Source organism: Pan troglodytes, chromosome X (genome assembly GCF_028858775.2).
Source record: "Pan troglodytes isolate AG18354 chromosome X, NHGRI_mPanTro3-v2.0_pri, whole genome shotgun sequence".
In the NCBI taxonomy this organism is placed as follows: domain Eukaryota; kingdom Metazoa; phylum Chordata; class Mammalia; order Primates; family Hominidae; genus Pan; species Pan troglodytes.
In genome coordinates, this window is record NC_072421.2 from 9,099,555 (window position 1) to 9,117,680 (window position 18,126).

Below are 18,126 nucleotides of genomic sequence, written 5' to 3' on the forward strand. Positions count from 1 at the left end.
AAATATTTAAGCAATTGACTGTTGTAGATTTCAAGATGTGAGATAACCGTCAACTCATTCAGACTTGTGTTCAACAACCGTTTGCCTTAGTATCGATACTGTGGCTTGACATTTACTTCTTCAAAACTATCTCTATATTACTGTGCTGTTTAAAGCAAGTAAGAAATAAGTAAGTAATGTTTATGTACCTTCTGTCTTCTTCCAGTAGACTTTAACTTGCAGTTGGCCATCCTGATAGAAGGGAGCTCCGACTTCCAGCGGGCGAGTGGGTCGTCGTCTTTGAAAAGGGAGTTGTGTTTGAATTCCACCTTTTCTAGTTTTCACAAGCTGTTCTTCTACAACAAAGTACAACATTCTAAGTTACTTGTTAAAAGTAATTATAGATTCCTGGGCAAGATGGCCAAATAGGAACAGCTCCATTATGCAGCTTCCAGCGAGAACAACACAGAAGGTGGGTGATTTCTCTATTTCCAACGGAGGTACCGGCTCATCTCATTAGGACTGGTTAGACAGTGGGTGCAGCCCATGGAGGGCGAGCAGAAGCAGGGTGGGGCGTTGCCTCACCCAGGAAGCACAAGTGGTTGGAGAACTCCCTCCCCTAGCCAAGGGAAGCCGTGAGTGAGGGACAGTGCTATCCAGAACAGATAACTACGCTTTTCCCACTGTCTTCGCAATTGGCAGACCAGGAGATTCCCTCGGGTGCCTACACCGCCAGGCCCCTGAGTTTCAAGTGCAAAACTGGGAGGCCATTTGGGCAGACACAGAGCTGGCTACAGGAGTTTTTTGTTGTTGTTGTTGTTGTTGTTTTAGATGGAGTCTCGCTCTGTCGCCCAACAAAGATCAAAAGAGACAAAGAAGGGGAATATATAATGGTAAAGGGTTCAATGCAACAAGAAGAGCTAAAATAAATATATATGCCACCAATACAGGAGCATCCAGATTCATAAAGCGTGTTCTTAGAGACCTACAAAGACACTTAGACTCCCACACAATAATAGTGGGAGGTTTTAACACTCCATTGTCAATATTAGACAGATCAATGAGACAGAAAATGAACAAGAACATTCAGGACTTGAACTCAGCTCTGGACCAAGTGCACCTAATAGACATCTACAGAACTCTCCACCACAAATCAACAGAATATACATTCTTCTCAGCACCATATAGCACTTATTCTAAAATTGACCATGTAATTGGAAGTAAAATATTCCTCAGCAAATGCAAAAGAATGGAAATCATAACAAACAGTCTCTCAGACCACAGTGCAATCAAATTAGAACTCAGGATTAAGAAAGCCACTCAAAACCATACAACTACATGGAAACTGAACAATATGCTCCTGAATGACTACTGGGTAAATAATGAAATTCAGGCAGAAATAAATAAGTTTTTTGAAACCAATGAGAACAAAGACACAATGTACCAGAATCACTGGGACACAGCTAAAGCAGCGTTTAGAGGGAAATTTATAGCACGAAATGCCCACAGGAGAAAGCGGGGAAGATCTAAAATCGACACCCTAACATCACAATTAAAAGAACTGGAGAAGCAAGAGCAAACAAATTCAAAAGCCAGCAGAAGACAAGAAATAACTAAGATCAGAGGAGAACTGAAGGAGATAGAGACACAAAAAACCCTTCCAAAAATCAATGAATCCAGAAGCTGGTTTTTTGAAAACATTAACAAAACAGATAGACTACTAGCCAGACTAATAAAGACGAAAAGAGAGAAGAATCAAATAGACACAATATTAAATGATAAAGGGGATATCACTACTGATCCCACAGAAGTACAAACTACCATCAGAGAATACTACAAACACCTCTATGCAAATAAACTAGAAAATCTAGAAGAAATGGATAAACTCCTGGACACATACACCCTCCCAAGACTAAACCAGGAAGAAGTTGAATCTCTGAATAATAGCCTACCAACCAAAAAAAGCCCAGGACCAGACAGATTCACAGTTGAATTGTACCAGAGATACAAACAGGAGCTGGTATCATTCCTTCTAAAACTATTCCAAACAATAGAAAAAGAGGGAATCCTCCCTAACTCATTTTATGAGGCCAGCATCATGCTGATACCAAAACCTGGCAGAGATACAACAAAAAAAGAAAATTTCAGGCCGATATCCCTGATGAACATTGATGTGAAAATCCTCAATAAAATACTGGCAAACCGAATCCAGCAGCACATCAGAAAGTTTATCCATCACGATCAAGTTGGCTTCATCCCTGGGATGCAAGGCTGGTTCAACATACACAATCCATCACATAAACAGAACCAATGACAAAAAACACATGATTATCTCAATAGATGCAGAAAAGGCCTTCAATAAAATTCAGCACCGCTTCATGCCTAAAAACTCTCAATAAACTAGGTATTGATGGAACGTATCTCAAAATAATAAGAGCTATTGATGACAAACCCACAGCCAATATCATACTGAATGGGGAAAAGCCAGAAGCATTCCCTTTGAAAACTGGCACAAGACAAGGATGCCCTCTCTCACCACTCCTATTCAACATAGTATTGGAAGTTCTGGCCAGGGCAATCAGGCAAGAGAAAGAAATAAAGGTATTCAAATAGGAAGAGAGGAAGTCAAATTGTCTCTGTTTGCAGATGACATGATTGTATATTTAGAAAACCCTATCATCTCAGCCCAAAATCTCCTTAAGCTGATAAGCAACTTCAGCAAATTCTCAGGATACAAAACCAATGTGCAAAAATCACAAGCATTCCTATACACCAATAACAGACAGAGAGCCAAATCATGAGTGAACTCCCATTCACAGTTGCTACAAAGACAATAAAATACCTAGGAATCCAACTTACAAGGGCTGTGAAGGACCTCTTCAAGGAGAACTACAAACCACTGCTCAAGGAAATAAGAGAGGACACAAACAAATGGAAAAACATTCCATGCACATGGATAGGAAGAATCAATATCGTGAAAATGGACATACTACCCAAAGTAATTCATAGATTCAATGCTATTCCCATCAAGCTACCATTGACTTTCTTTACAAAATTAGAAAAAACTACTTTAAATTTTATATGGAACCAAAAGAAGAGTCCATATAGCCAAGACAATCCTAAGCAAAAAGAACAAAGCTGGAGGCATCATGCTACCTGATTTCAAACTACACTACAAGGCTACAGTAACCAACACAGCATGGTACTGGTAACAAAACAGATATATAGACCAATGGAACAGAACAGAGGCCTCAGAAATAACACCACACATCTACAACCATCTGATCTTTGACAAACCTGACAAAAGCAATAAGGAAAGGATTCCCTATTTAATAAATGGTGCTGGGAAAACTGACTAGCCATATGCAGAAAACTGAAACTGGGTCCCTTCCTTTCACCTTATACAAAAATTAACTCAACATGGATTAAAGATTTAAATGTTAGACCTAAAACCATAAAAACACTAGAAGAAAACCTAGGCAATACCATTCAGGACATAGGCATGGGCAAAGACTTCATGACTAAAACACAAAAAGCAATTGCAACAAAAGCCAAAATTGACAAATGGGATCTAATTAAACTAAAGAGCTTCTGCACAGCAAAAGAAACTAGCATCAGAGTGAACAGGCAACTACAGAATGGGAGAAAATTTTTGCAATCTATCCATCTGTCAAAGGGCTAATAATATCCAGAATCTATGGGAAACAAATAAATTTACAAGAAAAAAACAAACAACTCCATCAAAAAGTGGGCAAAGGATATGAACAGACACTTCTCAAAAGAAGACATTTATGCGGCCAATAAACGTATGAAAAAAAGCTCACCATCACTGGTCATTAGAGAAATGCAAATCAAAACCACAATTAGATACCATCTCATGCCAGTTAGAATGGCGATCATTCAAAAGTCAGGAAACAACAGATGCTGGAGAGGATATGGAGAAATAGGAAGGCTTTTGCACTGTTGGTGGGAGTGTAAATTAGTTCAACCATTGTGGAAGACAGTGTGGCAATTCCTCAAGGATCTAGAACTAGAAATACCATTTGACCCAGCAATCTCATTATTGGATGTATACCCAAAGGATTATAAATCATTCTACTATAAAACACATGCACACATATGTTTATTGCAGCACTATTCACAATAGCAAAGACTTGCAACCAACCCAAATTCCCATCAATGATAGACTGGATAAAGAAAATGTGGCATACACACCATGGAATACTATGTAGCCATATAAAAGAATGAGTTCATGTCTTTTGCAGGGACATGGATGAAGCTGGAAACCACAATTCTCAGCAAACTAACGCAGGAACAGAAAACTAAACACCGAATGTTCTCACTCATAAGTGGGAGTTGAACAATGAGAACACATGAGCACAGGGAGGGGAACATCACACACCAGGGCCTGTTGGGGGTGGGGGGCAAGGGGAGGGACAGTGTTAGGAGAAATACCTAATGTAGATGACGAGTTGATGGGTGCAGCACACCACCATGGCACATGTATACCTATGTTAACAAACCTGCATGTTCTGCACATGTATCCCAGAACTTCATTATTATATAAGCTTATATTAGTCCCAGTGTACTTCATTTCATCCTGTTATTTAGTCATATTAACTGTCTGTTTTTTTTTTTAAGTAAAAGATGGTGTAACTGCATGTTCTTTCATGTTCAAGTTAATGAACCCCCCCTTCAAAATCCGCTGGAATACTAAAAGTATATTACATATAATCCCCAGTATTTAATTTGGTAAGTAACATATATTCACCAGGCTTGAAAGATGCTCCAATGTAAATAATAAGTATGAATAATATTTCTCATTATAGATTTTTTTATAGTTATGAGGAAAATAAAATAATATTACAATACCATTTTGTGAAAAAAGTAGATAGGTTTTCGTGGAAAACCTATATGTAATGTGGAAGTATGAGCATTATACATCAATACTTGGTGCAGGGCTCTAAACGGAAATATGGTTCAGCTTTGTCAAATAAATAGTAAGGAGCAAATTGCACCTACTCAGTTGACAATGCCAACTTCAGCTTCATCACTCAGCAACCAATCTGTGTGCCATTCAGATTAGTGACAGACATCCAAATTCTGACAGACATTAAAATGAAACTTTAAAATATCCAGTAAATGAAATGAAATGCAAAGGCAACAGTACATCAGGTTGGGTAATGGAATACAAGAACCCATTCAGTAATTAGCTCTTTCTGGCAGTAATTAGCTCTTTCTGTCAGCAATTCTGAGCACTTCCCAAGAGCCAGGCATTGAGCTAGGAGTTGCAGAGATAAAGTTTTTGTACCTGAGGGACTCCTGAAATACCACCAGGCAAATCTGCTCTAATGATGGTGCACCGGCAGTGAGCTTGACCAAAGGCATCTGCCCAGTAGAAGAGCATCAGTCTGACCAGCCACTGTTTCTGTTCTTCGAAAAAGTGGCCACAAGTTTTCTGAGGAATCGAGCCATGGGAATATAACTGGTGCCATGTGACATGGTATTTTGTGAAGAAACCAGGACACTTCATGAAAGATGAGGCGAGAGTATGTTCACATGTTCATTATTGGTTGCTTTTTAAAAGCATGAACTTTTTTTTCCCTATTGTCCATTTAAAAGTGTATTCAACACATATTCGTTGCAACGTAGGACACCATAAAACTGAACAAGAAGGATTCCAAGCCCTACGTATCCCATATCCAGTGGAAGATAGAGATATGCTACTATAAATCAAAACACCATTAAATATATCTTTGAATCAGGTAGTTCAAGATTTCATTCTTAGCCTAGGTCATTTCTTACTGTGTTGTTGTGTAGAGTCATGATCTGACTCTAGTTTTAGTTTGCTTTTTATTATTTTGTTTTAATTTAGCTGTATCTTTCTCTCTTGTGCCATTCCTAATTCCCCAAACCTGCTGGTTTTCTTTGTATCTATAATTCTGATTGCTTTAGCTCAGAATGGACCAGCACTACTTGTTTCTGTCAACCTTCTTTGCCCATGAAAACTTCTCAGAGGCTCTCCCTGGTGAAGATTTTCCAGAGTAAATCAAAACACACCACTCTTTTGTGTTCCTGTATTTTTTCAGTTTTAAGTAATTTTTTTCTTCTTCAATTTGTTCCTCAAACTCAACCCAGAAGTCCTCTACAAAACAGAGCTCATCCTAATCTTCCTTGGATGGCAACTGCCTAGCTCAGAAACACGCACATGGTAGCTGCCTAATATGTATTGGATGAAATGAAATAAATAAAATTATGAATTGATGGCTGTTTATACCAAATATATTACCAAATACTCATTTGCCTGGGGCTATTCGGGGTGTTTTATTTATGTCAATACAGTAATCCTTTAACATGAGATTCAAACATGTTGCAGAAAGGGCAATAAACCTAATATTTGTTTTTCTTTGGAAACAGGGTTTCCCACCATTGCCCAGGTTGGTCTCAAACTTCTGGCTCAAGTGATCCTCCCACCTGAGCCCCCTAAGTAGTTAGGAGTATAGGTACATGCCACTAAACCTCACTTTTGACTCCAGGTGTGTTCCTGGGGGGCTTGGTTGGGGTGGTGAATTTTGACACTAATTTATATTCATAGAGCCATCCTATGAAATTAAGCAGGGGTCAGTAAACTAAACTTTTCCTAAATGGCCAGATAGTAAATATTTTTGGTTCTGTGCATCATATGGTAAATGATTTTGGTTTTGCAGACCGGTCACTCTCCCAACTACTCAATTACTGTTGTATCCCCCAAACAGCCGGACATGATATGTAAATGATATGTAAGCAAATGTGACCCTGTGCCAATAAAGTCTTATTTACAGAACCAGGAGGGGGCTGGATTTGGCCTGTGGGCCATAGTTTGCAGACCCCTGAGAAAGAGGAATTAGCATACACTGAAGATGAAAAAAGCAGCGCTCAAAAATACTAAGAATTGTATCCAGTTTCACATAATTCAAAGGGTGAAGGTGAAATTTAATCCCAGGGCCATCCCATGCCAAACTTCTGTTTCCATCACCATGTACTGAGTCTTACAGAGTACCCATTTATATGGTTTAATAATTAAGACACCAAAAATTTCCTTAGGCCCCAAATTTCTCCCTCATCCACTCACTGAATTTAGAGGTTGCATACATAGAAATTCTGCCCTTTGATGCAAGACTTTTCTGCTTTCTGAATTTCAAATAGCCCTCTGAGAGATAAAAGGGTAAGCTGTGTTGATTTTATGCCTATAAACAATGTGTTATCGAAACTCTTCTAATAGAAGCAGTGAGGTTTGCATTCTTGGGCAGGTGAGAGGAAGATAGAAAGATGAGATGGAGAGAACATGCCCAACCTGTGGTAAGACAAGATCAGTCAAGGAAAGCTGTGGACCCCAGAAGATAATCTACATCAACTCAATTTTTCCTGACACTGGCATGCCCAGTGAATTGTGTATCCAACGGACCAGATGAAAGGAAAATAAAAACGCACATTTGTTAGATTCGCATTTAGGCTATTTTAGCTTAAAGAGTTCAAATCAATGTGTGAAAAACTGAAAATCATTTATTTTATTTTATTTTATTTTAATTTTTTTTGAGACGGAGTCTCGCTTTGTCACCCAGGCTCGAGTGCAGTGGTGCGATCTCGGCTCACTGCAAGCTCTGCCTCCCGAGTTCATGCCATTCTCCTGCCTCAGCCTCCAGAGTAGCTGGGACTACAGGCGCTCACCACCACGCCCGGCTAATTTTTTGTTGTTGTTGTTGTATTTTTAGTAGAGATGGGGGTTCACCATGTTAGCCAGGATGGTCTCGATCTCCTGACCTTGTGATCCACCCGACTCGGCCTCCCAAAGTGCTGGGATTACAGGCGTGAGCCACCGCGCCCAGCCGGCTAATTTTTTTTAAGAGACACAGTCTCACTATGTTGCCCAGGCTGGTTTCCAACTCCTGGCCTCAAGCAATCCTCCCACCTTGACCTCCCAAATTGCTGGGATTATAGGCATGAGCTACTGTGCCCAGCCAGGATCTAAGAGTTACACAAACCCATTTATGTTTCTAATAATCTGTGATAATATTGAGAACTCACCAGCAGATAACTAGGACAGATAATCAGTTTAGATAGATACTGTGTTTAGATACTAGGTTTAAGCTCAATGTCAATCTGGTCTTCCTACTTGCTTTATATCCTAGGCAAACTTTTTCTTTCTTTCTTTTTTTTGTTTTTTAAACAGAGTCTCACTCTGTCGCCCAAGCTGTAGTGGAGTGCACTGGCACGATCTCGGCTCACTGCAACCTCCGCCTCCTGGGTTCAAGCCATTCTCGTGCCTCAGCCTCCTGAGTAGCTGGGACTACAGGCACGCATCACCATGGCCAGCTAATTTTTGTATTTTTAGTAGAGACGGGGTTTTAACATGTTGGCCAGGCTGGTCTTGAACTCCTGACCTCAAGTGATCTGCCCATCTTGGCCTCCCAAAGTGCTGGGATTACAGGCGTGAGCTACCGCGCCCAGCCCTAGGCAAACTTTAGTATTTAATTATAGATGTAAAAACATATTTTTATATATCTTAAGATTGAACCATTGTTGCTTTATTAAAATGATTCGAGAAGAGAAATCCACCAACAATTAGTGTTGCTGACACACGCCAGGGTAAAAAACAGATAAGGTGCATACTACAATGCCAGCAGTATGACCCTGACTTTATAAGAATGTCTCCTCTACTTTCAGTAATAAGCAAAAATGGAATAATATCATATCTACAATATTCTGAAAAAGTTATGATGTCTGATTTACACTCGATAGTCATAGAAATTAAGAAAATAAAATATGTACACTATTTTTCAAACATCCAAGTTTTGATTAATTTTATAGATCATCAAGAGATTCAGAGTATTTTCTCTCCCATCTATTCTTGTTCTGGAGAGCCAGAAAATAATTCCAGTTCCATGAGGCAACTATAAAACATTTGGAACCTGTCAAACTTGAAAATATTCCTCCTGCCTTCAAAGAAGCAAGCTACCTTTCCATTAAAGACAATGTTATATCATACTTCCTTCAAGGGATTCTTTCATTAAACTGCATGAACATTCAGCCTTCACTTGAATAGAAGTGTTTATCATTAAAACACCTAGCAGCCTGCAGACCTGGAAAAATATAATTCAAAAAGTAATTTATATAGTGACATTTACTACTCTCCTTCCTATAAAATGTAATTTCCCTTGCTTATACTATAACGTTGTAATTATTCTTTACTTCTAGTTGGTTCATGATGAAATATATAATGTTCTTATAAAAGTCACAGACTAGTGTTTATGAGATTATATATCAACATTGGGATATAAAATCCTGACAAACATTCAACTGTATCCTACATAATCCGTTGAAAAGTCAATCTCTTCTGTGGAATCACCTGAGACCCAAACAATATGTGTTACTATAGGTACTTTGCACTATGACTTCTTTTTTCTTACTTTTCTTTTATTCCTTTTCTAATCTATGTAAGAGGAATCAGTCCTGAGAATAAAGTGGTCTTTGATAGGTTAACTACCATATCTCTTAATTAACTACCCTATCTCTTAATTGGTCAGCTAAAGTATTACCTAGTTTTAAAAGATAATTAGCAAAGGACCTTAACACAGGGAATCAACCAGTCAAATAGATTTCTTTCATTTAACTGCCTGTTTTGTTCATTTAACTGCCATAATTCTAGTGTCTCCCCACCTGGCTAAAAACTCTCACTGGTAAAGATAATTCCTTTGGAATAGTCAACCAAGTGAAAACACAAACTCTTGGAGGACACAGTTAAAATATGCAAATGGCTTGTAAAAGATGTCCAACCTTGGTTGTTCCAAGATGACACCAAAAGCCATTTCTTTCCCTCTTCCCCTTTAGTATTTATGACCGTAGCAGATGAAAGCTTAAGAAAGCTGTCGTGTTAGACTGTGGCACAGAGCTGGTTGAATGGAAAGACAGTTGCATTCAGCTGAGTTGCAGTCAATTTACTGAGCTCTTACTATGTTCCTGGAAAATTCAAGAAACCTGTGGGTCCTGAAATAATTGCAGGACCTAGAAACAAACTGAAGTGAACAGAAAGTGGTAAAAGGAAGTCTCCCAAGTTTCTGGTCAGTAGTAACCTCAATGGAGACCAGAGATACATGAGAACATCGAGCTTTGTAAGTGGAGAGAGTGAGTTCAATGTGGAGTATGTTGAGGTTGAGATGCCTGTGTGACATTGAGATACAGGGAATGACAGGCCACAGACATCTGGTATTAGTGGAGAAATCAAGGCTGGAGCTGAGTCATTGAGAACGGACCATGAGTAGGTAGTGACTAAGTTGTCAGAGCAGATAAGGTAGAACCCTGGAGAGCTCCAATGTCCAAGAGCTGGATGGAGGCAAGAGATCCTACAAGGAAACTGAGGTATGAGAAAAATTAAGACATCTGGGAGTCAAACATACAAAGGTCAAGATGTAACAATGGGGAAAGTGTAGTTAAACAAGGACAAACTCACCAGAAATGGTCAATAAAATTACAATGGAAAACATCCACCAGACTTAGAAATTAGCAGGGGCAGATTTGGTGGAAAAGTGAGATTGAAAAATAGATTGCAGAAACTTGAGAAAAAATGTGGAAAGGAGAAAGATAAGATGGTAGCTAGAATGAAACCAGCATCAATGAAAGGTTTGCTTTAGAACTGGAAGCTGAGCAGATCAAGCCAGTGGAGAGGAATAGGTTGAGGTTGTGGGCAAACGAGGGAATAACTAATTAACTTGGTTTCAAAAATATTTTTGTTGCCGTGTTTATATGCCAGGGATTATGACGGATACTGTGACCACATATGTAGATAATCCATGGTCTCTGACGTAGATGAGATTTGACTTCAGTGGATGCAGGTATCTGAGTTGGGAAGGAATGGGTCTAGAAACTGCATGGTGAAGTCCACCACATACAGAAGGATGCCTCCACCTTAGAATACAGAAGACAGGAGAAGATAAACATGGACATGAGAATAGATATGTTTATATTTATGGGGAACTGCATGGCTTACTGAGAGGAAGGGATTTAGACTAGACTGTGTACTCCATGTAATAGATATGTTTATATTTATGGGGAACCGCATGGCTTACTGAGAGGAAGGGATTTAGGGACTGTGCACTCCATGTGCAATGTGGCTCAAATGAGAGAAAAAGGTTTATAATCATACTTGAGAGGGTAGCAGAAGGAGCTAATTAAAGAATATCTCCCTGAGTTACAGGGTTGTGTGGGGATGCCCCAGGAAGGGTGAAGAAGCTGTGGATATGCTACAGAGATCCAGGGTTCCATAAAAGTTTTGTCCGTGGGCTGGACCATGACAAGGCTCTAGATAGTGTAACCTCAACAAGGACAAGTTGAAGTTGGACTTTTTTTCTGCTTGCTTTTGGTTCTGGAAATTAACAGATATTAAATTATGGGAATTTGCAATCCCATACCAGTTTCTAATGGGGAAAGAATGTTGTTTATTGGAAGAATCAGGAGACTAAAAGACATGCTTATTTTATACAATAGATGAAATCTCCACCACCAGTAGAGAAAGACAGCTCTTGCATGAAACTGAAGTTTAAAGGATTTTGGCCTGAGAAGGGGGTTGGTAAGGAATATAGAAGAATATAGTGAAGGATGAAGTTTTGGAGAAAGAGAGAATTGAAGATAACTAGGTAGCTGTCTCGAGAGTGGAACTCCAAAAAGAGAGAGATCTGTAACTACGCTGATATTTTCTAAAGAAAACTTTGACTGCTCTTTACAAAGAATAGATATTTAAGAAAGAGCAGAAACATAATACTAATTAGGAGACTATTTCAATTTATAGGAAAGAAAAGACAATAGCGTGAACAAGCGAAAGAACTGGACAGATTCCATATGGAATTTAAAATTAGAGACAAAAGGACTTTCTGAAGAATTGAATTTCTGGAGAGAAAAAACAGAGAAAAATGAAGAATGACTTCTGCATGTTTGGCTTCAGCAAAAGGGTGAATGTTGGTGCCATTTACTGAGATAGGCGAGCCCAGGAGAGGAACAGGTATGGGCGAAAATCCAGAGCTTGTGTTTGAACATTTTATTTGAAATATCTGCAAGCCATCCAAGTGGAGGTGCTAAGTGGGTGGCTGAATGCAGGACTCTGGAGTTCAAAGAGTGGTCAGGGTGGGAGGGCAGGGAGTCATTAGCACACAGATGGTGGTTAAATCCTTGCAACTCAATGAGACCTCCAGGGGAGAGACCAGTGGCCCATCCACCTTCATTCTTTCCTCACGCTGAGTTCTCTGCCCATGCAATGCGCTTCTCTAACTCTCTACACTTATCCACGCTGCTGCATTTGTGTGGAATGATGTCCATTCCTTGCGGGCATGCAGATCGCTCACTCTTCAGGACTTCATGAGGGATGATGTGACTCTCATTCCTCAACTCCATATTGGTCATTTCTGCTTCCACTGTTTCCTGTAGTTCTGTCTGTATGCGACACCCAGATCTTTGTTATTATTTTACATATTTATCTCCCAAATTCAAAATCAGGCACTTTTAAGGCAGAAACCAAAATACATCATCATGCTAGGAATAATGTATGTGTGTGTATATATGTGTGTGTGTGTGTATGAGTATGTATGTGTGTATAGTTATGTGCGTGTTTGTGTGTATTTGTAGACACATGTGTATATGTATGCATATGTGTACATATATACCTATGTGCATACTATTTATAGAAAATTATGGAACATATTGCTATACAGTGCGTATAGTGTATATAGTGTATTACAGTATATAGTGTATATATAAGTATAATATAGTATTCCTGGCATTAGACACAGTGATGTCATAATTCATAGGCACACAATTTCAATGCGATGAGTAGATGGATGAATGGATTAAAAATGAATGAGGTTACTAAACATATTTCCATGAGAACTTTTAGGTAAAATTTATATTGTACCGAGACTCACATAAAAATTGACCATTTCAAGTCCATTTAATCTCCAAAGAGACTATTTCTCAAAGAGATAGAAATCTCTGTTTCTGGACCATTTTTTGAAGCATTATTTCAAACAAACCTGTCCATTTGGATCCTACGTTTTCCCAGGGGTGGAAGGTAATTATGAGCAACCCCTGTGTCTCCCTCTGCAGGGCCAGCATTGCCTTTCCTAAATTCAGACAAATGTTTAACACATTCTTCTTCTCCTTCTGAACGAGGCCCACTGTCCTGATCAAAGGCAGCTATGATGACGGGGTCCTGCTAGCCTAAAAAATCAACATCGGAGGAGCCCCTGCGACAAACGCCTCCTCCCTCCTACTCTCATTTAATTTGTCCCAGTTTCCTGAAACCTTGCTAGGAGCCCCTACATGGCAGTTCTAACCGGTATCGACGTTTGAACAAAGCCAGAAACATCAAGTAACTTATTCTCTAAGATATGAGTGTCATATAAGAAAGACTCTTCTATTGTTTTGCTCAGTTCCCAGCAAACATACTAACATACTAGGTAAGAAAAAAAGAAACAAGGAAAAGCAATATGAGAATGATTTAGTAACTTCACTCAATGGAGTATTAAGTAACCTTTCAAGCAGTAATTATGACCACTGTGTAGTACTAGGAAAAACAGGCATGCCACACCACTTTTTGTGCCCCCTATCCACTCGCGTACATACACACACATTATTCTCAGTACTATGATTTATTTTGGTCTCTGCCTTCAAAGTGCCCAACTTTGATTTGGGAGATAAATATGTAAAATAATTGCACAAAAATAAGTGTATTGTATACAGAACTAGAGAAACACTGTAATCCCAGCACTTTGGGAGGCCGAGGCGGGTGGACCACCTGAGGTCAGGAGTTCGAGGCCAGCCTGGCCAACATGGTGAAACCCTGTCTCTACTAAAAATACAGAAATTAGCCAGGCATGGTGGTGCACGCCTGTAATCCCAGCTACTCAGGAGACTGAGGCAGGAGAACCGCTTGAACCCGGGAGGCAAAGGTTGCAGTGAGCTGAGATCACGCCATTGCACTCCAGCCTGGGTGACAGAGCTAGACTCTGTCTCAAAAATACCAAACAGAACAAAACAAAACAAAACAACAACAACAACAATTACAGAAACAGTGGAAGCAGAAATAACATCAAGTTATAACAGTTTAACTGTACGTATTCTCCTGAAAAACAAGTATGCAGAATGCATATGTGCACGTCATGTAAACATAAAAACAGTCAATCTGTTAAAATGAGACACAATAAGTTTTCTTAAATTTCCATTACAACACCAAAATTGCACCTACAATAGATAAAAACCATAAGAAAGAATTCAAAAGTCAAACTGTTTCGTATGTCATAGTTTAAATACTTTTGTCACATGCATGTGGGTAAGAAGATTTGCCATATAATTATTCCAAATCAAAAACCCACTCTCCCTCCATTGTGCCTTGTTGTGATACGGCGCCCGTCAAGTCACAATCATCTTGAAAAACATGACACAGTCACTTACTGTTGTTGGTTGCATGTGTCGATGTGAAGTGAAGGGACACCTTTGCACTCTTCAGCCGTGTCTGTCCCCAGTACGTTATGGCTTGCAATTCCACAACATAGTCACAGTCTGGCTGGAGTTTCTCCAGGATCACAGAATTTTGAAACTAGAAATTAAGAGAATATACCCAAAATGCGTTACAAACCTTCCACGTCTCTCATCTTCATTGCAAAATCTCGTGGGTCATTATGAAGCATGCCAACTTCTGATTTCTTTTACCAACTTTTCTATATCTTTGGGATCTGAAAATTCAGTTTTACTACTGATCAAAATAAACTTCAGGCCAGGTGCGGTGGCTCCTGACTGCAATCCCAGCACTTTGGGAGCCCGAGGTGGGAGGATCGCTTGAGCCCAGGAGTTTGAGACTACCTGGGCAACATAGCAAGACTGTCTCTACAAAAAAAAAAAAAAAATTAATTGGGCATGGTGGTGTGCACTTGTAGTTCCAGCTACTCAGGAGGCTGAGGTGAGAAGACTGAACCCAGGAGGTTGTGGCTGCAGTGAGCTGTGATGGCACCACTGCACTCCAGCCTGGGCAACAGAGGGAGACCCTGTCTCAAAAAATATAATGAAATAAAAAATAAAAATAAACTTCATAGAAAGGCCAAATGTATTTTGAAATACTGTTTCTAAACCAATTATTGGTCTCAGATACCATGGAAATAAATCATTCTGAGCCCTCGCCACTCTGAGACACCACCTCTCGAAGGAAAGGGAGCTGTTTATAATAAAGTAACAGAGATCTATGTTGCCACATACATGGAAAAATTATGAATTGGCACTAATTGTAATTCTTTGATATCTGTTCTAAATTTTCTAGGAGCAAATTTCCACCAAAAGCTATACAAAAGAAAAATTAACTTGACAAAATGCTTCAAGGTGCTTCATTATTTTCTGTCATAATGTATTGGGCAGGGGGCTGGAGGGTGGGACCTGTCAGCATTTCATCATGTCACTTTTTGCTCTAGATTCCTAAGTGATTCCCCAATTTCAGCTCTTCCAGCTCATGCAATAAGTGTGCACTACCATTATCATTTGTACCAAAATCCTTCAATATAAAAAATGGAACTGTCATAAAATTTCATAAAAATAAAGTGGGGCCGGGCACGGTGGCTCACGCCTGTAATCCCAGCACTTTGGGAGGCCAAGGTGGGCGGATCACGAGGTCAGGAGATAGAGATCATCCTGGCTAACATGGTGAAACCCTGTCTCTACTAAAAATACAAAAAATTAGCCGGGTGTGGTGGCGGGCGCCTGTAGTCCCAGCTACTCGGGAGGCTGAGGCCGGAGAATGGCGTGAACCCGGGAGGCGGAGCTTGCAGTGAGCTGAGATTGCTCCACTGCACTCCAGCCTGAGAGACAGAGCGAGACTCCATCTCAAAAATAAATAAATAAAGTTAAAATAGTATAATGGCTAAATATCAATGATACCAACTTTTTGAGGCATGTTTTATAATTCTGAAGAGCACAGATATTGAAATCTTTAGCCTTGCTATCTTTTCATTTCTAAACATTTATTTATGGAATTCAACTTTATAAGTGATAGGAAAAGGTATTTATGTAAATTTTATGACAAGATAAAGGAATGTATACTAAAAGGAATCCAAATAACTATTTTTATGCAGTAAGCATTTCAAATAATACAAGATGCTTGTTATCATAAGAATCTCATTGCAGAAAATGGTTCAATGAAGATTTTATTTCTTGGCATCTGACGGATAAACCACTCCAGATCCTTTTAATCAATGAGAAGAACATATTGTGAGACGTGCCCTTCCTAAGCTGTTACTGCTCAGTGATTAGATTACAGACGGAAACACTTCGCAACAGAAAAGCCATGAACATCCACTCTTCCATTTACAAGGATCTCTCTCTCTCTCTCTCAAAAAAAAAAAAAATACTTAAAAGTAAAGTACATTTTGCATAATATCATTTTCTATGGCCAGACAGGTAAGATGGGGATCATTTAAACTGTTCCTTTGATTTCCAGAGTTCTGACTGACATTTAGATAGGAGTAGGTCAATGGTCTAAATGCAAATGCTTCTGCCTAAAATATAAAAGGCAAAACAGTTGGCATGCCCCTGCATTCTGTGAACTTCCTCGGTAGAAATGAATGGGAGGGAAGCTTTCCTGCATCCATGGCATCTCTCAGTTTAGCAGAGGCCTCTTTTCAGGCCAGTTGCCTTGAGTTGAAATACCCTGTGGGAATAACAATCCTTCCTCCAGTTCCCACTCACCCCATCCGTAGTCTTTCTCCGCTTCTTCTTTGTTGGGACAAGAGACTTACTGCTGACCATCCAGCTCCAAAAGACCTTGTAATGATGCACAGGGATGTCCGGCTCCTCGGGGAGATCCCAAACTATAGTGACGGTCACACTCCCATCACTGTTGACGGTGGAGTTAGCCAGCCGGAGGTTAGCCGGCGCTGGTGGGGCAGATGGATCTGAAATCCCAGTACAAAGACACATCATATGACTCCACAAAACTAACATCTTTGGACATGTAATGACTACATGGTCAACACGTGAAGCATTGCTTTTTATAGATAGAAAAGCTGAAAACGGGGGTGGAGGGGCATGGTGGCTCATGTCTGCAATCCCAGCACTTTGCAAGACTGAGGCTGGCAGATCTCTTGAGCTCAGGAGTTTGAGGACAGCCTGGGCAACACAGTGAAACCCTGTCTCTACAAAATATAAAAAATTAGCTGGGCAGGGTGGTGCATGCCTGTGGTCCCAGCTACTCAGGAAGCTGAGGCGGAAGGAGCGCTTGAACCCGGGAGGTCAAGGCTGCAGTGAGCCGCGATTAGCACCACTGCATACCAGCCTGCGCAAGAGAATGAGACACTGTCTCAAAAAAAAAAAAAAAAAAAAGTAAAAGAAAAGCAAAGCTGAAAACAAGCAGTTAAGTAAGATCTCCTTGTTAAGCCTCAAATTAAAAGATAGAGTATTAAACAGTAAGATAAATTTGGTCCAAATTTGTAATACAGAAGGATCGTTTTAGGCATTTCCATACCACGGCAACCCAGCCAAATTTTTACTGTACTGAAATTGACACATTTTAGTAAAATATAGTACAATTCAATGTGGGTGAATTGACATTAAATAGGTAAGCAACAAAGAATCACCTTTTAACACTCTGAAAAGAAAAAGAAATTCAGCTCATAAAAGCAATTGTTTTCATCTTCGTGCCCTGTAGCTAGCGATTCTTGCATCAGTTAAGAGCAATAAAGGAAAATCAGAAAAGAAAAAAAAAATAAAAACCTGCACAATTTTTTATCCACATTGCACACTGGATGACTTATGGATAGCATTCATTTTTGTGACTGTACCATTTCTGGTTTGTCTTATTAACAAAAATCTTCTCAGCTGTCAAGAGAAAGATGAGGTGCTGGAATTACCACCTCACAAATCTCCACTGAAAATACATATATGAAGAAGATTAAATATACCAAAGCTGGAGGGTCTTTACTTCATTTTCTATTACAAATTGAGCAAGTGGAGATGCTGCTCACCACCAGTGATTTACAGAGGGTTTCATTTCAAGATGCCATCACGGGAAGATGCTGTCAATAATTCTAATTATAGCACCGTCTGTGTTGGAGGCTCAAAAAAGTAATATCTAACTTGATATAA

General features: G+C 39.6%; 1 protein-coding gene across 1 annotated transcript in view; it reads right to left on the minus strand.

Annotated features, from left to right (window-relative positions):
* Positions 1 to 18,126, minus strand: part of ANOS1 (anosmin 1) — a 203,254-nt gene that overhangs the window by 24,912 nt on the left and 160,216 nt on the right. Inside the window, exons 7-9 of the mRNA XM_016943751.3 lie at positions 16,732 to 16,937; positions 14,455 to 14,599; positions 189 to 335 (exon numbers count right to left, since the gene is read on the minus strand). Coding sequence (XP_016799240.1) covers positions 189 to 335; positions 14,455 to 14,599; positions 16,732 to 16,937 — 498 coding nt within the window. The remainder of the gene's footprint in view (positions 1 to 188; positions 336 to 14,454; positions 14,600 to 16,731; positions 16,938 to 18,126) is intronic.